The following is a 24,487-nucleotide window of genomic DNA, read 5'->3' on the forward strand; positions in this document are numbered from 1 at the left end:
TGTAGATTCGTTCCGCTGTGCAGCAGGATTGGTTTTCCCCTTGCTCTGACGTCAGAGCGCACAGCTTGGTGCCGCCCACAATGACACGCCCCCTGCTGCTCCCGCCCGCCGCGCGCTCTGTAATGGCGGATTCTGAAGTTTTTCAGTCAGACTGAGGCTCAGGTAATGGCGTAGCTCAATTAACAGTCTTGTGCCTAACGGTAATGAGGTGATGGCGGCCATCTTTACTCCATTATAACCAATGGGGAAAAGTCACTTTCAATAGTTTTCAATGGGGAATGGATTTTTCTTTAATAAAGTCAATTTTCAAGATTTTTCATCCAAGTTGTCACAGTTTTGGGCTCCAATCACGGCACACAATACCCGGTATACGGGCTGGCTAGATCCTGTTCGTGACGCCAATTGTGACGCCCAAGAGACCGGGATACCCAGCACCGGACCAATGGGGTCTGTCTCTTGAGGGGGATGTCACGGGTGGCTTGACCCGGTGCTGTGGCCTCAGGCAATGTACAGTGTAAGGGGTATCGTGAGGGGACAGGCACTTACTTGATCAGCAGCAGGTTCTCCCAGCGGTGACGATCCCGATCCTGGATAGATGGCTATTGTCCAAATGAAAGACTGAGGCACTGAAACGTTTAACCAGTTTACTTTAACATAAAAGGATTTACAACCAGTCCTGTCACCGGAGTCTGTATGGGAACTCTGAGTTACTTTGACCCTGCCGGGGTCTTCGCCTCTTATTGTGCGCAATTTCTGTGTGGCCCTGCTGCTGTATGTGAACTGGCTGCCGGCCCAATCTGTCCCCTCCGGGTCCTGATTCGACGGGCAACCCGAGTCCTTTTATCGGCTTACCCCCTCCGGGAGTACCGCTGAACTCTGTGTCTGTTGCTGCGTCCAGCCCTAGTGAAGCTAATATCACCTCACGTTTTTCCGGTTGCTGTATTATATATAATGAATACAGCCACGGATCCGGTATCCGTCTTTGCGCCTGTTCTGGGTAGTGCTTAATGCTACCCGGTTTTCACAATGTCCCTTTTCTCTGTCCCTCTTCTCCTCAGGCCAGTGATTTAGGCCTGGAAACAGTCACAGGGCTGTTAGTAATTCAGCTGTATGACCTCTCACTTTCAGCTCCTTAGCCCAACTGCCAGTTTTTCTCTCAGACCAGAATGGATCAAGGGGAGTCTCTGGAGCTCCCCCTTCTGGCCAGAGGTGGTAGTGCAGTTTTGCTATCTTAGTACTTGCATTTAGTGTCAGTAACTATTTTTGTGGCAAATACCCCTAGGGGTGCCACATAGACATCCGGCGTCTCTGATTGGTCGAGGCCGCTAGGCCTCGACCAATCAGCAATGAGCACAGTATCGACGTAGATGTCATAATGGTTGCCATGGCGACTATGATGTCATAAAGGTTGCCTCGACCAATCAGCGACGGGCACAGTCTGCCACAAATTCTGGAATCATCATTGTCCATATACTACGGGGACATGCATATTCTAGAATACCCGATGCGTTAGAATCGGGCCACAATCGGGCCACAAAGACGTAGACATCCCGTGTCTCTGATTGGTCAAGGCCGCCAGGCCTAGACCAATCAGCAGCGGGCACAGCGACGATGATGTCATAAAGGACATAGGAATCCCACGTTTCTGATTCAGCGACGGGCGCAGTATCGACGTAGATGTCAAAATGGTTGCCATGGCGACAATGTCATAAAGGTTGCCTCGACCAATCAGCGACGGGCACAGTCTGCCGCGAATTCTGGAATCATCATTGTCCATATACTACGGGGACATGCATATTCTAGAATACCCGATGCGTTAGAATCGGGCCACAATCTAGTACAGAATAATGAGCCCCATATATTGCTCCATACAGTATATAATAGGCCCCATATATTTCTCCATACTGTATAATGGGCCCCATATAATGCTCCATAAAGAATAATGAGCCCAATATAGTGCTCCATACATAATAGGTCTCATATAATGTTCCATACAGTATATGATGGGTCCCATATATTGCCTCATATATAATGAGTCGATAAAAATAATTATAGGATGGCCCCATAGAGTATAATGAACCCTATATATTGCTCTATACAGTATAATGAGTCTCATATAATGCTTCATACAGTATATAATGGGCCCCATATATTGCTCCTTACATAATGGGTCTAATATAATGTTCCATACAGTATTTGATGGGCCCCATATATTACTCCAATTATAATGGGCCCATAAAATGCTCCAAACAGCATAGGATTGGCCCTGTAGAGTATGAGCACCATGTATTGCTCCATACAGTATAATGAGTCCCAAATAATGCTTCATACAGTATATGATGGGTCCCATATTGCTCCATACAGAATGGGCCTCATATAATGTGCCATACAGTATATGATGGGCCCCATATATTGCTTCATATATAATGAGGCCATATAAATACTTATAGGATGGCCCCATAGAGTATAATGAACCCCATATATTGCTCTATACAGTATTATGAGTCTCATATAATGCTTCATACAGTATATGATGGGCCCCATATATTGCTCCTTACTTAATGGGTCTCATATAATGTTCCATACAGTATTTGATGGGCCCCATATATTACTCCAATTATAATGGGCTCATATAATGCTCCATACAGTATAGGATTGGCCCCGTAGAGTATAAGCACCATGTATTGCTCCATACAGTATAATGAGTCCCAAATAATGCTTCATACAGTATATAATGGGTCCCATATATTGCTCCATACAGAATGGCCCTCATATAATGCACCATAAATAATGGGTCCCATATATGATGCTCCAGTGTAAGATGGACCTCATATATTATACTCCAGTGTATAATGGGCTCCATATATGATGCTCCAGTGTATAATGGGCCCCATATATGATGCTCCAGTGTATGATGGGTCCCAAATATGATACTATATGATGGGCCCCATATATCATGCTCCAGTTTACGAGAGTCCCCATATATAGTGCTCCAAACTTATAAATAAAATACCTCTCCTCACTGGCTTCTGCTCTGCTCCTGACTCCTAGGCATCTCCTGGCTCTCTGGACTGTGATTGTGCAGGCAGAGGATGCACAAATGTGATGTCATCACACCCTCTGGCCTGAACAACACAGTCAGGAGAGGTGGAGTACGCTGTAGCGGTGGAGCCGGGAGAGGTAAGTATCACAAGTGACGGGTCCCGGAGCAGGCAAGAGGGGCCCATTTGCGGGCGCCGGCACTGGCACAGACACCAGGCCCCCATAGCGCACCGGTGTCCTCGATGGTGAGTGGACCTCCCCCCAGTCTGCTCAGGGCCCTGGCACTTGCCTGGGTGCGCCAGGTGCTGACGTCGGCCCTGGAAGTGTCGCACCTGAACCAATCTGACATGTATAGCCTATCTTCCGGATAGATCATCAATCTCATAGTCCTGGACAACTCCTATAAATGAGAAGTGGTGAATATTTTTGCCATAGGTCTAGAGGAGGGACAAATAATTGCCAGCATTTTCTTCATTGACATGTAAGAGAACAATTCCAAGAATAAAGGTGTAGACTATAGTATATGAGTTTACAATAGTTTAAGCACAGATATGCCTTTGCTCATTATTCTTACAATTTTATTATTTTTAGGACAACCTCTCTACAGAGATTGTGTGGCCTTTAAGATACCGTATCCTGTACGAGATTGCATTAGGGGTTAATTTTCTGCATAATATGACTCCACCACTGCTGCACCATGATTTAAAGACTCCAAATATTTTACTGGATAGTGAATTCCATGCGAAGGTAAGTTCAACTGCATTTTTTAAATATTTCTATTGATTTAATGTGTCAACAAAAGGCACTTAAGTTACAAGTAAATTCCAAATATGATCACTAAGCATGTGCAGTCTTATCATATCTGTCATTATAGCATTATAGGTGATTACCAATTACATGGAGTGTGTCTGTGTGCTATCCTGAATTTTTACCAGTGTTCCTCCTGCAGGCTATGTTTCTAATTTTCATCTCTCTCTGAGTTAGTAGAAAGAGGCTAGCTATATTATCTGTCATACACAGTTCACAGAGATATCAGGGATTTCTGCTATACAGTTGGAGCACCCCCAGACGCAGGGCCGCGGGTTACTCGGTACCGGTCCTCTGCTGGCTCAGTTCTGGGGATGTCACTGTGGCTGGACCCGGTCCGAGACCCTGCTAAGGGGCGTCCAATGAAAGGTGATAGGAGTCTGTCAAGGTTTAGTGACGGCACCTGTGGTATTCGGTCAGGGTGACCGACGCTGCTTGGGGTCCACTGGGGTGATGTGATGGCAGCTAGATGGTATACCTTCCCACAGGTGAAGTATGTCCCCAGGGCTTCCCAGTATGATGGATGGTGATGGTGTGGGGTGCAGACAATAACGAGGACACAAGTTTGCAGTCTCTTTACCTCTTTACTGAAGACTTCAGGATCCTCAATCCAGAGCACAGTTAACAGGGCTGTCTGAGACCAGCCGGTCCGAAGGCACATCCAGAGTTCCCTTTGCAGGTGGAAATCGTTGCCCACCACTAGCGCCTGTGTGTTGTAGTGCATCCCTGCTGAGCATTCGGGATAGTCCTCACAACTTCTATTCTCGTTCGTTCTAATTCGTTCCAGTTCTTTCTAGTTCTCCGTCCCCCAGGTATGTTATGGCTAGGACGCACCCGTTTGACGGGTAGGCTCGGAGTTCATCCGGGACCCTAGAGACACCCCTCTCCACGCGTTGCCCCTATGTCTGCTTAGGTGATGTAAGGTAGACAGCCAACCTATAATTAACTGTCCTGCGGAGTTTGAAGTAAGGCATAGAGTCAGTTACTTCCTCGGTGTTCCGGCCACCAGCTACGCGCCTCAGTAGGATGTTGCTGTTCTCCAGGCACGACTCCTACTGGCTCTCCTTTGTGCTTGATCTCGTTTCTCACTGTCCACAATATCCTTCGTTTCGTGTCTCTTTCTTAGGATACCCCCCCTGAATCTTCTCCCTGCAACACCCCCTGCCACGGGATGTTGCCTGAATCCAACCCAGTCAGCTTCTGACTAACTTCCTATCCAACCCCTAGTTTTACCAGTGTGAGGCGTGGCCCAATAAATAAAGCCTTTTACTCCCCCTAGTGGCCGGAGCGTGAAGTGTAATGTGTGCTGGTGATACCTGGTCAGAAGAACTCCTTTAGTGCCATCAGACGTACCATCTCTCCCCTTAGTGACAGAGCGACGTTACTGCAACGACCAGATCTCTTGGGCGCTGCACATTCCTATCTAGCACATAGTCATAATCAGCAGCACTAGCTTAGAGGCTATTATATTACAGTACTGAGCAGTGCAGTTGCGAATCCAGCACTAGTGTGACAAAACACTTACTAGAAAGCAGCTGCACCATCTTCATGTACATGTGCCTCTCTTTTTCATTCTTCTCCTTCCTTCCTGCTCTGTAGACTTCAGAATATAACTATAATCCGATCCCTCAGTGAGCAGACCATTTGTCTTGAGCAAGACAGAGTTCAGCAGTGTTTATGAGTGAATGATAAGTTCAGAAGATAGCAGTAGGAGAATTAGTGGCTCATAAGTGGAGAAAAAAATATATTTCTCTGATAACATACCGTATGTTACAAGTTTTTTTATATTCACTTTTAACTCATCATCATTCAACAAAACCTCGTTAAAACATTGAGCCAACCATGCCCACAGTTTAAGGCAGTTTCACAAAGTGTTTCTATCAAGTTCCATTTACTCACAGAGTGGTAAGCATTGAAAATAGATTTTATTTGTATCCGTTTGTAGGAAAACCAGACGAACTACTGCTTTTATCTTTGATATTAGTCATAGTCACATGGACAGCTGATGCCCAGAATAGCAAGGATAATAGCAGACTAGCCAATCTATGATTACTGTGAGGCAGTGACTGGTGTCACATGTGAGGGTCACTGTATATTGCCCCCAGGATGTGTATGGAGGTGTATTGAGGCCATGAGAGTGCATTGCAGTCACACGTGTAGCTGTGATTGCAATTCAAAATAAGTGTGTATAGGTCTTGGACAAGCTATTTGGCTTTTATTTTTTAAATGAACTACAAGATAGTAGTAGGGCAGTCTGTATCCTTCTTGGCCGGGATTTCCACAGACCAGTGGAGCCAAACAGCCAAGGGAGCTGAAAGAACTAGTACCCACAGCATACACAGTGGTGCAGTCACCCACAGTAACTGGTCTCGGAGGTGGGCTAGCGTGTTTATTGGCTGCAATATGTAGAATATACCATCTGTGATCCAGAGGATATCGTGTACTGTTTATTGCTGTGAATTGGACATTAAAACGTGTTTTGCTTTGAACTTTGCTAGGTCACTGCCTCATCACTGCATAGGGTGCTACCGCTGCACTACATATGGTGCAGAATGCGGGCAGTGTGAACTGAGGCATACCCCAAAGCGTGCTGCATGTCAGTGAACAAGCCTGTTGGAAAAATGGTGGAGCTTTTGAAACAAGTGGCCCTCATTCAGCAGCAGCAGGTTATACTGTGGCAGCAGGAGCTGCAGTTCCAGTGGCAGCAGCAAGAGGAGCTGCAGTTGCAATAGCTGGAGCTACAGTTACATCAGCAACAGCAAGAGGCACTGCAGATGCAGTGGTAGCAAATGGAGCATCAGCGGCGTAAAGGGGAGACCCCTAACATGAGGGGCGATCAGCTGTGTAAAGAGGAAACCCCTAACGTGAGGGGCAATCAGCGGTGTAAAGATGAGACCACTAAGATGAGGCTTGAGCAGTGGTGTAAAGAGGAGACCCCTAAGGTGAGGGATGAACAGCGGTGTCAAGAAGTGACCCCTAAGGTAAGGGGCGATCAAAGGGTGTACCAGAGGTCCTTTGCAGAGACTCATCCCGCCAGGTCTCAGGCGTATGACTTATTGCAGTTGGATTGCAGTTGGTGAAGGAATGGCTCCAGCCTGTGACTTTGACCCCAGCCCAGATGGTAGAGAGGGTGATGGTCGATCGGCTGATGAGGGCTCTGCCGGCTGCCATGCCGCTTTGGGTGGGGCAAAAGGACCTGGACACTCTACACAAACTAGTAGGATGACTGAGTGGTATATAGCCACTTAGGACTTTGTACAGGAGCATGGGAAAAGTCCACAAACCACTGTTGGGGCTATCCAGGATCGAGCCCATGATGAGGGGATAGCCCGAAGTTTGGGTGACAAAAATTCCATTTCCCCTAAAGTAACTTCAAGGTATAGTCATGTCACAACAATGAAGTATTGGCGGTGCCAAGAGCCCGGAGATGTGGCTGTCAACTGCCCTGGTTATCTGAACCCATGGACTGCGGGTATACTCGCCATGTGCCTATGTATGCCCAGCCATTCTGTACCATCACTACAGGCGTGGCCGGCATCAAACCCCAGCTGTGCCAGGTACTGGAAAACCTGTACCAAACAGAAGCACTCCTGAACTCGGGGAGCAGAGAGAATTTGGTCAATGGGTCTCTGGTTGCCGGGGGAAACCCCAAAGGAAAGAAAGTGGAGGTGATGGGTATCCATCGGGAAATCAGGGAGTACCCGAATGCGGAGGTTAATTTTTCCACATCATGTGGGGACATTAAACATGTGGCGGGAGTGGAGAAGACCCTTCCATATGGGACTGTGTTGGGAAGAGACTTGCCCCTCTTCTGGTCCCTGTGGGAGAACTGGGTTATCCCACCCAAGGTAAATGTTATGGGCGCAGAACTCGAAGATTCCGAGTCAGGGATACCTGCCATAGGGGTTGCCAACCTAGGGACAGAGTGTAACCTTGATAGGTTTCCCCTAGAGGTTATGGCGGGGGAGAGGTCGAGGAGACCCCACCAATCCTCAAGCTGGAAATGTCCCCTGGTAAGTTCAGGACAGTTCAGTTCCAGGGTCCCACGCAGAGGTGCACATATAAAAAGAAAGCCGTGAGGAACCGGGAGTGTGTGGTCGCGGAGACGACTAAGGACGTATGCACGAGGAGCCCTCTGGCACCTGCCAAGGATGTGGGTAAAATGGATCGAGCTGTGACTAGACAGCAGCTTCGGGAGGCTTGGGTTCAGGTACCACAGTTTACGAATGTATGCCCAGAGTTGTCAGGGTGGACTTTGGCTTTTCAGCAGGACATAGTCACCGAGGCATGGGTAAGTGTACGGAGGAAATGGTACCAAGTTCCCGAAGGCAGGTACTTAGGTTACGGGATGAGCTGCAGGGTTAGTGAACCCCAAATTAAAAGGGCCGAGGACACCAGAAACTGGCTCAAGTCTACTGTCAGTCAGGAATGAGGGTGTGTCGTGTGCAATGAAGAATGGGGAGGTGGTTGGTCGGGTAACAAAGTATGGAAGAGAAACGTAGAGGGGAGGGATGGTTGCGTCAACCGATGGTTCTAGTCCCTTTTTTGGTTTGTTAGTACAGTGTCGGGAAGGGATGTTACAGGGACATGCGGATGCCCTGTCACTCGCCCATGTGGGGTGACAAGTGTTCAACCCCACAAGTTTGAACAGAGGGTAGTATGTGAGGCACTGACTGGTGTCACATGTGAGGATCACTGTATGTTCCCCCAGGATGCACATGGAGGCGGATCGAGGCCATGGGAGTGCATTGCAATGCAAATAAAAGTGTGTATAGGTTTTGGACAAGCTTGGACTACAGGATGGTAGTGGGGCAGTCCGTTTTCTTAATGGTCGGGTTTTCCATGTGGCTGAAGGCCACGTATTCCAGTTAAAAGCCCTGCAGTAAAGGGTTTGGGTGTGTCAGGTTCAGAGTCAGTGTCAGTCTGGTGTTTGGAGTAGTGCAGAGCAGGAGGCTCTGCAGAGCTCCACCTGTGTGAGGCAACACAGACCAGTGGAGCCAAACAGCCAAGGGAGCTGAAAGGTTTGGCACCCACAGCATACACAGCGGTGCAGTCGCCTGCGGCAACTAGTCTGGGAGGTGGACTGGCGTGTTTATCTGCTGCAATCTGGAGGATATAATTCCGGGCTGTGATCCGTAGTATATCGTGTACTTTGTGTTGCTGTGAGTTGGACATAAAACCACATTTTGCTTTGAACTTTGCTGGGTCACTGCCTCATCACTGCACTACATTATTCATGAAGCTGCAGGTGCTCAGCTAAAGCCAGCTTCACATACTGGATTTCTCTTGCAATTCCATTTTTAATTGTCTAATTCTTAGGGAATTAGTGGATCCTCCTTTTGTTTCTAAGTTCTGTGAAAAATGCAAACAGAATTTTAAAGGAACACTCCAAGAAAAATAAACTGTGTATGGCTTGAGTCACACAAGCATATATTCTCTCATATGAGAGAATTGGGTCAATTCTGCTAATGACAATGAGTTTGATCCGAGTGCCACCTTAGTGTGATCTGATTCTCTCTGGGCAGCACGGTGGCGCCGTGGTTAGCAATGCAGCCTTGCAGCGCTGGGGTCCTGGGTTCTAATCCCACCCAGGACAACATCTGCAAAGAGTTTGTATGTTCTCTCCGTGTTTGCGTGGGTTTCCTCCGGGCACTCTGGTTTCCTCCCACATTCCAAAGACATACTGATAGGGATTCTAGATTGTGAGCCCCATCGGGGACAGTGATGATAATGTGTGCAAAACTGTAAAGCGCTGCGGAATATGTTAGCGCTATATAAAAATAAAGATTATTATTCTCTCGCATAAGAGAATAGCAGTGCAGGTGAGGTGAAAATGGAGAACAAGATTTCTCCATTGTGTGAGTCTGCAGAAAAAACTGCACTTGTAAGACACCCGAGTGCAGTCAGGTGTTTTACAAGCGCCATAGACTTGTATGGGTGCCCATGACCCAATTTGCGCAGCCACTCGCAGCATACTATGACTTTTTTCATCATGAGAAAAAAGTTGCAGGTCTACACTGCCATAGTATAACATTGGTTTGAGTGCTATCCGATAAAACATCAGATAGCTCTTGTGAGCAGTCTTGTGAGCATACCCTAATGCAGAAAGGAAATCCTTGCAATTCTCTGCGCCCTTAGATCTTTGAAATCTTTTCTTAAGCAAGGCTATAGTTTCCTGTGTACTTTAATTAAAAAAGGGGGTACATTTATTACATTGAAAACTAGCATCAAATGTGTTGTGCTGATTTATTATGTGTTTTAGACGACTGGGCAAACAATGGAGTGTATGCAAGGCTCCTTATTCCCATCCTTGTCTGCATGACTCCTGATTCCCATCCTTGCATACGTGGATCCTCATCCCTATCCTTGCATTTGTGGCCCCCATGAGAAAAGCATTTAAAAAATAAAATCCTACTACCTTCCCTGCATGCCCTCACAGCATCTCGTTCCGATGCCAGCAGCTCCTGTGGCAGAGCGATCACATGTCCCAGCTCATTAAAGGGACTCTGTCACCTGAATTTGGAGGGAACAATATTCAGCCATATGGGCGGGGTTTTCGGGTGTTTGATTCACCCTTTCCTTACCCGCCGGCTGCATATGCTGGCCGCAATATCGGATTGAAGTTCATTCTCTGTCCTCCATAGTACACACCTGCGCAAGGCAATCTTGCCTTGTGCAGGCATGTACTACGGAGGACAGAGAATGAACGTCAATCCAATATTGCAGCCAGCATGCAGCCGGCGGGTAAGGAAAGGGTGAATCAAACACCTGAAAACCCCGCCCCTATGGCTGAAGATTGTTCCCTCCAAATTCAGGTGACAGAGTCCCTTTAAGGTAATGAATATTCACCGTTCACCAAGCCTATGGGAGTGGAGAGAGGTGAATATTCATTACCTTAATGAGCGTGTACCCGTGATAGCCCAGCAGCTGCTTTAAGCCGCCTGCTGCAACTGTTGACACTATAAGAGAAATTAATATTCATTGCCAGTTGGCAATACACTTGGACTACGTGTATTGAAGAGGATGAATATTATGTAGAAAAATGATGTATTTGTCTTTTCTGAAATTTGATTAAAATAAATTCTACAGTCAGAGTGGTGCAGATATTTTTTGACTCACCCTGCTATGTCAGCAATAACTTAAAATCAAATTTAAGGAAGTATATAATGACAGGATCAGATTGTTTATGCTCTGTTATCATGGCGACTGACAAGACTGCATGAGAGCTGCACACAAAAAGGAATTTCAAAAAAGCAAGAATCCAAGAAGTATCATTTCTCCTTGTGGAGAGTGACATAAGCATGTCGAGGTGAGGAGACTTAAAGCCACAATGCTCCTCTGGGAAATATGCAAATTGTCTCTTCAGAGAGGAAGAGGACTAGAACTCTAGTGCCACCTATTGGAAGTAGCAATCCTAACAGTCAATGTCGACTCTTTAACGAGCCTTGTCACATGACTTAGGATAATAGCCAAACCAGAATCTCAATTTGCAGACACTGTGTTTTGGAGTACTGCCCCTCGTCAGTTCAAAGTGGAGATCTGGTTTGGCTGATTGAGAGGCGTCTGACCGGGATCCAAGAAGTATCGTTTCTCCTTGCGGATAGTGACATGATAAGCATGTCGAGGTGAGGAGACTGAAAGCTGCAATGCTCCTCTGGGAAATATGCAAGTTGTCTCCTAAGTCATGTGACAAGGCTTGTTAAAGAGTCGATATTGACTGTTAGGATTGCTACTTCCAATAGGTGGCACTAGAGTTCTAGTCCTCTTCCTCTCTGAAGAGACAATTTGCAAAAAAGCAATAAAAAACATTTCAGATTTCAAAAAGACTGGGACAATAAAAATGTTTGTCCTGGAGGGAATAATAAAGCAGGCTCTTTTCCCACAGAGCATCTGTATTCCCACAGTTCCTGTATTAGCTGTGATAAGAAAAATTTAGGCAATATAAAGTGCACCCCAATATTATAGCTAATCATATTACAAGCCAGATTCTTTTTCTTTCCTCTGACTTTAGATTGCTGATTTTGGTCTTTCGAAATGGCGCAAGTTGTCGCAGTCATACAGTGATCAGAATCCACCGGGAGGAACGATCATTTATATGCCCCCAGAGATGTATGAGCCGAGCATCAAAAACAGCAGAGGAAGTGTTAAACACGATATGTACAGGTACGAATGAAGAAACAGAACATTTCAAGGATTCACATATACAGTATCTAGTGAAAAAAGCCGACGGAAATACATGAAAATGTATAGAGAAATACTTTGTGTGATTGCCACCTAACAGACAATGGGACACTGGGAGTGCAATTTGTTTTTGCTTAATTAAAGGGGTTTTCTCAAGATGTCTCTTGAGCAATTCAGAGCAATGCAGTCTCCTTACTTTCTGGTTTCTTGCAGGTTGTGCTCTCCTCTTTGAGTGACAGTTCTGTAAAGCTGTAGTATTAGAACTATGAGGGTATGTGCACACGTTGCAGATTTCCTGCATATCTGCAGCTTTTTTTTCCGCGCAGAAACGCTGAAGATCTGCAAGGGATTTACAGTACAATGTAAATCAAAGGCAAAAAAAATGCTGCGCTAATGTTGTAGAAATATCTGCACAGAAAACTCAGCAGATTCAAAAAAGGAGCATGTCACTTCTTTTTGCAGACCTGCTGCGTTTCTGCACCCATTCCATAATAGAAATCTGCAGAGGTAAAAAAGGAATAGATCCACACAAAAATCTGCAACGTGTGCACATACCAAAAAAGGTGCAGATTCTGATCTGCGTTTTCTGCCAAGAAATGCAGAATCTGCACAGAAAATTCCACAGTCAAATCTGCAACGTGAGCACATAGCCTAAAGCTCTGCAGAAGGTTTGCAGTAACACATTCTGCTATCAGTGGTTTGTTCTGAGTCTACACTGTTATCACTATGTTTACATATAGAGAGAACTAGATGGTGGCCCGATTCTAAGGGTACCGTCACACAGTGGCATTTTGATCGCTACGACGGCACGATCCGTGACGCTCCAGCATCGTAACAATATCGCTCCAGCGTCGTAGACTGCGGTCACACTTTGCAATGTATGACGCTGGAGCGATAATTTCATGACGTATGTGCGATGTAGAAGCAGTTGGTTACTATGCGCACATCGTATACAATATCGTGCACACCTTTGTTACACCATGCGATCATGCCACCACAGCGGGACACTAGACGACGAAAGAAAGTTTCAAACGATCTGCTACGACGTACGATGCTCAGTGGGGTCCCTGATCGCAGGAGCGTGTCAGACACAGCGAGATCGCTGGAACGTCACGGATATATCGCTGGAACGTCACAAATCGTGCCGTCGTACCGATCAAAATGCCACTGTGTGACAGTACCCTAACACATCGGGTATTCTAGAATATGTATGCATGTATGTATATAGCAGCCACATAGTATATAGCAGAGGCCACGTAGTATATAGCAAATACTATGTGGCCTGTGCTATATACTATGTGGCTGCTATATACATACATAAATATTGTAGAATACCCGATGCGTTAATACAGGCCACGCAGTATATAACAGTGGCCACGCAGTATATAACACAGCCAAAACAGTATATAACAACCCACGCAGTATATAGCAGCCACGCAGTATATAACACAGGCCACGCAGTATATAACACAGCCCATGTATTATATAACACAGCCCACGAAGTATATAGCAGCCCCGCAGTATATAACACAGGCGACGCAGTATATAACACAGCCCACGTAACATAGAACACAGGGCACGTAGTATATAGCACAGCCCACGGAGTATATCACACAGCCCACGGAGGATATAACACTGCCCATGTAGTATATAGCAGCCACGCGATATGTAACACCGCCCACGCTGTATTTAGCAGTGTGGGCACCATATCCCTGTTAAAAAAAAATAATTAAAATAAAAAATAGTTATATACTCACCCCCTGGGATCCAGCGAAACTCTGGCGATGCGCATGTGGCTGCCACCATCTTCCATTCCCAGGATGCATTGAAAAATTACCCAGATGACTTAGCAGTCTTGTGAGACCGCTAAATCTTCTGGGTAATTTCACAATGCATCTCTGGGAACGGAAGATGGCGGCCGGTGCGAGCGCATCGTCCGACGACGGAAGGTGAGAATAGCAGGTTTTTTTTTTTTTTATTATTTTTAACATTACATCTTTTTACTATTGATGCTGCACAGGCAGCATCAATAGTAAAAAAGTTGGGGACACACAGGGTTAATAGCAGCGGTAACGGAGTGCCGTACCCGCGGCCCATTACCGCTGGCATTAACCCTGTGTGAGCGGTGACTGGAGGGGATTACGGAGCGGGCGCCGGGCTCTGACTGCAGGTGAGTAGGGGAGGGACTAGTCGGACTGTGCCCGCTGCTGATTGGTAGTGGCAGCCATGACAGGCAGCTGGCGAGACCAATCAGCGACGCGGGATTTCCGTTACGGAAGTTGCCGACAGAAAGATGGAAGTACCCCTTAGACAATTATATATAGAGACAGGGCTTTTGAACTAGCACAAAGCTCTGGAGAGCTATGATTAAGAGGCCTGCTCTGAACGCTGCAAGGTGGATGATTTGCAAGCTTAATAACAGCAGCATTTCGGGAGCTGAGATGGAGGGAGAGGGAGGTGATCAACTAACTGCTTTATAGATATCAATGAGCTGGAGAGAGGTGGCTGGTATGTTAGGAGTAAACCTCCCTCCTGAAATTTAGCTACTACTCACTTTTGAACAGGATCTGGGCAGGCACAAGTGGCTTAGCTCCATGTAAATCAGCTGTACACTATGCAATATAACAGCTTTCACAGCAGGGGTACAGCGACAGATATAATAATAATAATAATAATAATAATAATAATAATAATAATAATAATAATAATAAGCAAGTCATTTGCAAACTTTCTTATTTTCATGCTTCCAAACTAATGAAAACAAGTTAATAAATAATTTGAGAATCCTTTTAACATTTTAAACGTTTAAATTGCAGTGAGCAAAGCAATCTGAAGCTAAAGAGATGGTTGTCCTCAATGGTGTAGCATTAGCAACCTTTAAATGAGTCATTCTTTATGTCTCCTTAGTGAATTGTTCCACTATTGAGACATCCATGATGGCAAGAAGGAAGGCTCTGCAAAGCTGAGTAACTCCTTAAGAGTTCATACTCATCTGTATATAAATCAGACAAGTGCAATCCGATAAAAAATCAGATTGCACTCTGACTAATGTTATTCACTGATTTAAAGCTCATCTGCAATTTTTTTCTCAGCTGGTATCTTGATGAAAAAAATCACATAGCACTCGGACCAATGTTAATCTATGGGGCAGCTCCCATCATCCGATTTTTCTTGGCGATTTTCACCGTATATTGTCCGAGAATCGCCAATGATAGTCTATGGGTGCGAGAAAAACTCGCACACCACACGGACCATCAGTGTCACATCCGTGTGACATCCGTATGCAATGCGATTTTAACATGAGCTTTTACATAGAGAGAACTGCTGTATGTTAAAGCTCATGTTAAAATCACATTGCATACGGATGTCACACTGTTACTAGATGCGAGGAAATCACATCCTCGCATTGCAAACGGATTACATACGGATCACTGTTCGGGAACATTTGTGCGATTCTCGGCCGTCAAAATCTGACCGATTTTTATATACTGCAAGTGTGACTCCAGCCTTAATGGAAAACTCTTCTGATAAGGTACCTAGTTTGCTATTTTGAAAACTGACTTTCTCCACAAAAATGTATACATATACGGCGTAGAGGAAAATACGTTTCTACAAACCACTGTACATGTATGCCGCGACAACCATGCTTGCTCATTCGCAGATTCGGCGCAATCATCAGTGGGTGTCAGTGATACATCACACCTGACACCCGGCAGTAACACCCACGATTGGTGTTTAACCCCTCTGATGCTGCTATCAATAGAGACAGCGACATAATTCGGCTGACAGGGAGGAAAGAACTAAGCAGTATGGACAGGTCACTCAGAATGTGGCGGCTTGCTAAGTGGATGGATGTACTCGGGACCAGGGCGAAAAGGTTTAGAGGAATCCCTACTAAAGTAAGACTGGGCACAGAGGACGCTGAAGGACCGTTAGGCACGGTCTGTTCCGGAAGCGGGCTTAGTAAAGATGAAGGAAAGGCAGAGAAAGCGAAGAAGCTGTGTAAATCAATGCCATATATAAATGGGACAGCAAGGAAACTGTTTAATGTAAAGCCTGCTGTAAATGCTGAAGAGAACCGCTATGGGCCCGTCTTTAGTAAAGTCTAGTGTTCAAATGTTCAATGGACTGTGTCTCTGTTTGTGTGAAATCGACTGAAGAGAGTCCCCTGAAGAAGAGAGGAGACTCTGAAAGAGTTGGACCTGGAGACACTGGTACACTTACTAAAGGAGCAGCAGGTATGCTGACTGGGAGTCATGGAGTGTATGTGAGGGGAGGTCAGGATGTGCAAGAGACTTTTACCTCAGCCACGACTACCGCCCTGGCCTACCCTTACACAGGTATGGTGGCCTGCAAGGTCCTGCCTGTGTACAGTTGGCTAATCAAATACCCTGCAATGCAAAAGCATTCCAGGCCATTATATCAGCGATCAGGGGAGGGAATGTAAAAACAGTAAAAACAAACAGTAAAAGCCCCCCAAAAATATTGTAAAATTTAAAAAAAAAAAAATCACCAAATAAACAGTAAAAATGAAAAAAAAAATATTATACCAATAGATATGTATATTAATGTAAAAAACAAAAATAAATATGTAAAGTACACATATTTGGTATCGCCAAGTCTGACACAACCCGATCTGTAAAACTGTCATACTATTTAATCCCTTCAATGAACACAGTAAAAAAATAAATAAAAAACATGACAAAAAACTATGCTCTTTCATCATACAGCCAAATAAAATAGAATACAATGAGATCAAAAAGTAGTAAATATAGTAGTAGTAGTAGTAGTAGTGTGTATGTGTGTGTATATGTATATATATATATATACCGTATATACTCGAGTATAAGCCGACCCAAGTATAAGCCGACCCCCCTAATTTAACCACAAAAAACTGGGAAAACTTAATGACTCGAGTATAACCCTAGGGTGGGAAATGCAGCAGCTACCGGTGAATTTCAAAAATAAAAACAGATACCAATAAAAGTAAAATTAATTGAGACATCAGTAGGTTAAGTGTTTTTGAATATCCACATTGAATCAGGAGCCGCATATAATGCTCCATAAAGTTTGATGGGTCCCATTAGATGCTCCATATTAAAATATGCCCCATATAATCCTGCATAAAGGTTAATAATGGCCCCATAAGATGCTCCATAGAGATATTTGCCCTATATAGTGCTGCACAATCGTTATGGCCCCATAAGATGCTCCGTACAGTCACTGCCCCTTATAGTGCTGCACAAGTGTGATGGCCCCATAAGATGCTCCATACAGTCACTTGCCCCTTATAGTGCTGCACAAGTGTGATGGCCCCATAAGATGCTCCATACAGTCACTTGCCCCTTATAGTGCTGCACAAGTGTGATGGCCCCATAAGATGCTCCATACAGTCACTTGCCCCTTATAGTGCTGCACAAGTGTGATGGCCCCATAAGATGCTCCATACAGTCACTTGCCCCTTATAGTGCTGCACAAGTGTGATGGCCCCATAAGATGCTCCATACAGTCACTTGCCCCTTATAGTGCTGCACAAATGTTATGGCCCCATAAGATGCTCCATACAGTCACTTGCCCCTTATAGTGCTGCACAAGTGTGATGGCCCCATAAGATGCTCCATACAGTCACTTGCCCCTTATAGTGCTGCACAAATGTTATGGCCCCATAAGATGCTCCATACAGACACTTGCCCCTTATAGTGCTGCACAAGCGTTATGGCCCCATACAGATGCTCCGCACAGCCACTTGCCCCTTATAGTGCTGCACAAGTGTGATGGCCCCATAAGATGCTCCATACAGTCACTTGCCCCTTATAGTGCTGCACAAGCGTTATGGCCCCATAAGATGCTCCGCACAGCCACTTGCCCCTTATAGTGCTGCACAAGTGTGATGGCCCCATAAGATGCTCCGTACAGTCACTTGCCCCTTATAGTGCTGCACAAGTGTGATGGCCCCATAAGATGCTCCATACAGTCACTTGCCCCTTATAGTGCTGCACAAGTGTTATGGCCCCATACAGATGCTCCGCACAGCCATTTGCCCCATATAGTGCTGCACAAGTGTGATGGCCCCATAAGATGCTCCATACAGTCACTTGCCCCTTATAGTGCTGCACAAGTGTTATGGCCCCATACAGATGCTCCGCACAGCCACTTGCCCCATATAGTGCTGCACAAGTGTTTTGGCCCCATACAGATGCTCCGCACAGCCACTTGCCCCATATAGTGCTGCACAAGTGTGATGGCCCCATAAGATGCTCCATACAGTCACTTGCCCCTTATAGTGCTGCACAAGTGTTTTGGCCCCATACAGATGCTCCGCACAGTCACTTGCCCCTTATAATGCTGCACAAGTGTGATGGCCCCATACAGATGCTCCGCACAGCCACTTGCCCCATATAGTGCTGCACAAGTGTTATGGCTCCATACAGATGCTCCGCACAGTCACTTGCCCCTTATAATGCTGCACAAGTATGGCCCCATAAGATGCTCCGCACAGCCACTTGCCCGTTATAATGATGCACAAGTATGGCCCCATAAGATGCTCCGCACAGCCACTTGCCCCTTATAATGCTGCACAAGTATGGCCCCATAAGATGCTCTGCACAGTCACTTGCCCCTTATAATGCTGCACAAGTATGGCCCCATAAGATGCTCCGCACAGCCACTTGCCCCTTATAATGCTCTTCCAAAGAAATGCCACCCCACACCATTGCTGACCCACTGTCAAACCGGTCATGCTGAAGGATGTTGCACTCAGCAGATCGCTCTCCACGGCGTCTCCAGACTCTGTCATATCTGTCACATGTGCTCAGGGTGAACCTGCTTTCATCTGTGAAGAGCACAGGGCGCCAGTGGTGAATTTGCCAACCCTGGTGTTCTGTAGCAAATGCCAAGCATCCTGCACGGTGTTGGGCTGTGAGCACAACCCCCATCTGTGGATGTCGGGCACTCGGACCATCCTCATGGAGTCGGTTTCGAACTGTTTGTGCAGACACATGCACATTTGTGGCCTGCTGGAGGTCATTTTGCAGGGCTCTGGCAGTGCTCCTCCTGTTGCTCCTTTCACAAAGGCTGAGGTAGCGGTCCTGCTGTTGGTTGTTACCCTCATTCGGCCCCCTCCACGTCTCCTGGTGTACTGACTTGTCTCCTGGTAGCGCCTCCAGCCTCTAGACAGACACAGAAAACCTTCTTGCCACAGCTCGCATTGATGTGCCATCCTGAATGAGCTGCACTACCTGAGCCACTTGTGTGGGTTGTAGAGTCCGTCTCATGCTACCATAAGTGTGAAAGCACAACCAACATTCAAAAGTGACCAAAACATTAGTCAGAAAGCATTGGTACTGAGATGTGGTCTGTGGTCCCCACCTGCAGAACCACTCCTTTATTGAGGGTGTCTTGATAATTGCCAATAATTTCCATCTGTTGTCTGCTCCATTTATACAACAGCATGTGAAATTGATTGTCAGTGTTGCTTCCTAAGTGGACAGTTTGATTTCACAGAAGTTTGATTCACTTGGAGTTATATTCTCTTGCTTAAGCGTTCCCTTTATTTTTTTTGAGCAGTGTATATTAGCTCTACACTGCCATCTTTCTTTCTTTCTTATTTATTTGCATACCAGTCTTTGCATCCCACCAACTTGTCCCAAGAACAGAAGTCATTGTCAATAACTATTGCTCTAGGGCAGGGGTCCCCAACATGTAGCTCGGGAGCCACATGTGGCTCGCGGTCCCATGAAATGTGGCTCACGGCTGTCTGTCAGCTTGGTGCATTTGATCCAGGTCTAGCAAACAGGTATGAAGAGCACATCTGAAAGTGGTGAATTTTGTAAGCAGCCCTGCACAGAAGAGCAGATCTTGATGCACATATACTGGTCTTAGGGGTTTTGAGATGATGGTACACTTAAAGAGAACCTGTCACCCCGAAAATCGCGGGTGAGGTAATCCCACCGGCATCAGGGGCTTATCTGCAGCATTCTGTAATGCTGTAGATAAGCCCCCGATGTTACCTGAAAAAGGAGAAAAAGACGTTAGATTATACTTACCCAGGGGCGGTCCCGCTGCTGGTCAGGTCAGATGGGCGTCTCCGGTCCGCTCCGGCGCCTCCTATCTTCTTTCCATGACGTCCTCTTCTGATCTTCAGCCACGGCTCCGGCGCAGGCGTACTTTGCTCTGCCCTCTTGAGGGCAGAGGATAGTACTGCAGTGCGCAGGCGCCGGAAAGGTCAGAGGCCCGGCGCCTGCGCACTGCAGTACTTTGTCTGCCCTCAACTGGGCAGAGCAAAGTACGCCTGCGCCGGAGCCGTGGCTGAAGATCAGAAGAGGACGTCATGGAAAGAAGATAGGAGGCGCCGCAGCGGACCGGAGACGCCCATCCGACCTGACTAGCAGCGGGACCGCCCCTGGGTGAGTATAATCTAACGTCTTTTTCTCCTTTTTCAGGTAACATCGGGGGCTTATCTACAGCATTACAGAATGCTGTAGATAAGCCCCTGATGCCGGTGGGCTTACCTCACCCGCGATTTTCGGGGTGACAGGTGCCCTTTAAGACAAGATGAGACCACCTGTTAGAGTAAGTGTATGAAGCTGGATGTGACAGTGTCTTTGGAGTGCTTTATAGGAGAATACTGAATGGGGGTATTGTAGGAACCCCTGGATCTTTGTATACTGGTTTGGGGTGATTGATTTTTGTGGAAAAGCTTTGGTTACCATTATGACTGTAATGGGGGCTTTGGTTGCCACTGTTTTGAGGGGGGCGGGAGCTAAATGTGGCTCACGACCCTCTCTCAGAGCTGAAGGTGGCTCTCAAGGTCAGAAACCTTGGGGACCTCTGCTCTAGGGGGTTGTCCACTACATTTTATAATGCTGCTATCAATTTAAACCTTGTATATAAGTCTTTTTGTAAGGCCGGCGTCACACTACCGTGTTTTACGGACGTAAGAGAGGTGCTGAAAATACGGATCGCATACGGTAGAATGCTTCCCTATGCCCCAGCTCCTATCAGCCGTATTTTACTGATTCGTATTATACGGTCTTCTACGGCCGTAGAAAATTGCAGCATGCTGCGTTTGTCACCGTATTGTGCAAAAAATCCGCCAATGAAAGTATATTGGGGCCTGAAAAATACGGATTACACACGGACCATGCGTGTGACTTGCGAGAAATACGCAGCGGTGTTCTATAGAAAAGCCGGCAATTCAGTGCGGTGTACAGTAAAATCACACTGACAGGTTAGAATAGAATAGCTAAGATAAATGTCTGCACATAGAATAGGGGTAAATATATATATATATATATATATATATATGTAAGTGAGACACATATATGTATATATTAATATTTCATACAGTTCTAGATAGCTTAAAAGCCGGTAATTCAATTACCGGCTTTTGCTATCTCCTTCTCAAACCCGACATGATATGAGACATGGTTTACATACAGTAAACCATCTCATATCCTTTTTTTTTGCATATTCCAGATGTGCCTTTTCTGGGGTGGCTGGGGGCAGATGTTTTTAGCCGGGGGGGGGCAATAACCATGGACCCTCTCCAGGCTATTAATATCTGCCCTCAGTCACTGGCTTTATCATTCTGGTGGAGAAAATTGCGTGGGAGCCCACGCCAATTTTTTCCGCGATTTAACCCTTTAAATTAATAGCTAGAGCGCCCAAATTTTGCATATACACACTACTAACATTAGTAGTGTGGAATATGCAAAAAAAAAAAAGGGATATGAGATGGTTTACTGTATGTAAACCATGTCTCATATCATGTCGGGTTTGAGAAGGAGAAAGCAAAAGCCGGCAATTGAATTACCAGCTTTTAAGCTATCTAGAACTGTATGAAATATTAATATATATACATATATGTGTCTCACTGACATATATATATATATATATATATATATATATATATATATATATACCCCTATACTATGTGTAGACATTTATCTTAGCTATTCCAGAGGTGTCAAACTGCATTCCTCGAGGGCTGCAAACAGGTCATGTTTTCAGGATTTCCTTGTACTGCACAGGTGATAATTTAATCACCAACTCATTATTTGTCTAGGAGATTAAATTATCACCTGTGCAGTACAAGGAAATCCTGAAAACATGACCTGTTTGCAGCCCTCGAGGAATGCAGTTTGACACCTCTGAGCTATTCTATTCAAACCTGTCAGTGTGATTTTTCTATAGAACACCGCTGCGTATTTCTCGCAAGTCACACTGCTGGTCCGTGTGTAATCCGTATATTTCCTACCATGTTCTCCTCCCACTGCTTAGTGCATTATTGTCTATGTGCACCTGGTAAGATCTGTCAGAGTGACATAGAGCGATGTAATTTAATTGACAGATACAGAAGGACATCAAATGGAGAAAAAAAAATGGCTGCAATCAAGTTACCTGCCATGTTGTATCTGTCATATAAGTCACGTGTTGTTATGTCTTTAAACATCTGGCCTTAGAAATGTGCAATGCTGTGATGTATTCTAATGTGACGACTAGAAATAACTGAGCGCCACGTCTGCTTTATATTCTAGCTATGCCATTATTATGTGGGAAGTTCTCTCCAGAAGACAACCGTATGAAGGTAATGATGACCAAAGAGAACGGCAATCTGTGCTATGTAACACTAATGCACAGCTACTTTATAGTATTCAGTATGTTCTTAAAGGGTCCGATTGATTAAAGGGAATCTGTCAATGGGTTTTTGCTACCCCATCTGAGAACATGATATAGGGGCAGAGACTCTGATTACAGTAATGTTTGACTTACTGGGCTGCTTGCTGCAGTATTGAAAAAAATCAAAGATCGACCAGTTCTCTAAATGCTGAGATCTCTATAACCAACGCACATCACTGATTAGCAGCGTTCTGTGTACATGTGCATAACCAGAGCAATCCGTAGTGGGGGCAGGGTTGACCTACATGGCAGCGGGTGTACTTTACTAGTCATCTAGTGATAATCTCCTGCTGATAAAACTGATTTTATCAAAACTTTACCAAGCAGCCCAGTAAGTGACACATCACTGGAATCGGGTCTCTGTCTCTACATTATATTGCTCTCAAATTAGGCTACTTTCACACTTCCGTCGGTACTGGCCCGTCGCAATGCATCGGGCCGACGTACCGACGAACGTTGTGAAATAACTGCAAGACGTGGGCAGCGGATGCAGTTTTTCAACGCATCTGCTGCCCATTCTGCAGTCCGGGGAGAAGGGGGCGGAGTTTCGGCCGCGCATGCGCGGTCAAAAAAGGCGGACGCGTCGCACAAAAAAGTTACATTGACCTTTTTTTGTGCGTCGCGTCCCCCAAAACACGACGGATCCATCGCACGACGGATGCGACATGTGCCCATCTGTCGCTAATACAAGTGTGTGGGCAAAAAACGCATCCTACAAGCACATTTGCAAGATCCGTTTTTTGCCCATAACGATGGATTGCGACGGAGGACAAAAGACGGAAGTGTGAAAGTAGCCGTAGGCGGCCAAATCCTGCTGACAGATTTCCTTGAAAGGCGATATGCAAACTCCCCGGCGGTCGGAACCAGTTTAGTGGGCGTTGCTGTCTAGTAGGCATGGCTGTCGCATGGGTGCGACTGTTCCGTGGACGCAGCTGCTCTGTGGGCACGGCCTTGCTAAATATATTTGTATGGAGCAAGGCCATGCCCACTAGACGGCTTCTTGTGGGGAGTAAGCATGTCTAATACATTATCGGCATTCCTGGCTCAAAAAACGGCGAATCCATGCAGCGCACAATGCGTGAGCTGGGGTGTTCAAAAGTCTGCAGTTACACAGAGTGACTCCAGACATTTCATATTACACTGGACAAGCCCTTTAAGACTGGTGTTTTGCATCATATATATATAGAAATATACACTCCATATGATATGTTATAGCTATGGATATTGCTGCATATATTATGGTATTTTTGTTACTGTTGTTCTGTTTTATATGAGTGATGATTATATTATGGGATTATTAATTCAACTTATTTATTGATTTATTATTTATATTTATTTATTTATTATATTAATATTTTGTAATATTTATTATGATTTATTTTAACAGGTGCTATAAATCCAATGCAGATAATGTTCAGTGTAGCAAAAGGAAGTAGACCAGACACTACTGAGGAGTATCTACCCTTTGATATTCCTGACAGAGACGTATTTGTGTCATTAATGGAGTCCGGATGGGCCAATGATCCCAATGATAGACCTGCTTTTCTAAGTGAGTAAAAAAATCACATGAATGTCTTTTTGGGAGAAGATGTGCTGCTTATATTAACACTTTTAGAGAACATAGAGGGGAAAAAAACATTGAAAAGAAAACCTTTAATAACCGTTATACAGTATGTAAAGGGAATCTGTCAGTGAGATCAACTCTCCTAAGCCATCTACAAGGCATGCAGGTTATAGGAAGCTGAATAAAATGATACCTTGATATCTATGATCTCAT

General features: G+C 45.4%; 1 protein-coding gene across 1 annotated transcript in view; it reads left to right on the plus strand.

Moving 5' to 3' along the window:
* RIPK2 (receptor interacting serine/threonine kinase 2) overlaps positions 1 to 24,487 on the plus strand; it is a 114,436-nt gene that overhangs the window by 57,922 nt on the left and 32,027 nt on the right. The window contains exons 3-6 of the mRNA XM_069731580.1: positions 3,634 to 3,789; positions 11,861 to 12,012; positions 22,569 to 22,618; positions 24,098 to 24,259. Coding sequence (XP_069587681.1) covers positions 3,634 to 3,789; positions 11,861 to 12,012; positions 22,569 to 22,618; positions 24,098 to 24,259 — 520 coding nt within the window. The remainder of the gene's footprint in view (positions 1 to 3,633; positions 3,790 to 11,860; positions 12,013 to 22,568; positions 22,619 to 24,097; positions 24,260 to 24,487) is intronic.

This window comes from Ranitomeya imitator, chromosome 6 (genome assembly GCF_032444005.1).
Source record: "Ranitomeya imitator isolate aRanImi1 chromosome 6, aRanImi1.pri, whole genome shotgun sequence".
Lineage (NCBI taxonomy): Eukaryota > Metazoa > Chordata > Amphibia > Anura > Dendrobatidae > Ranitomeya > Ranitomeya imitator.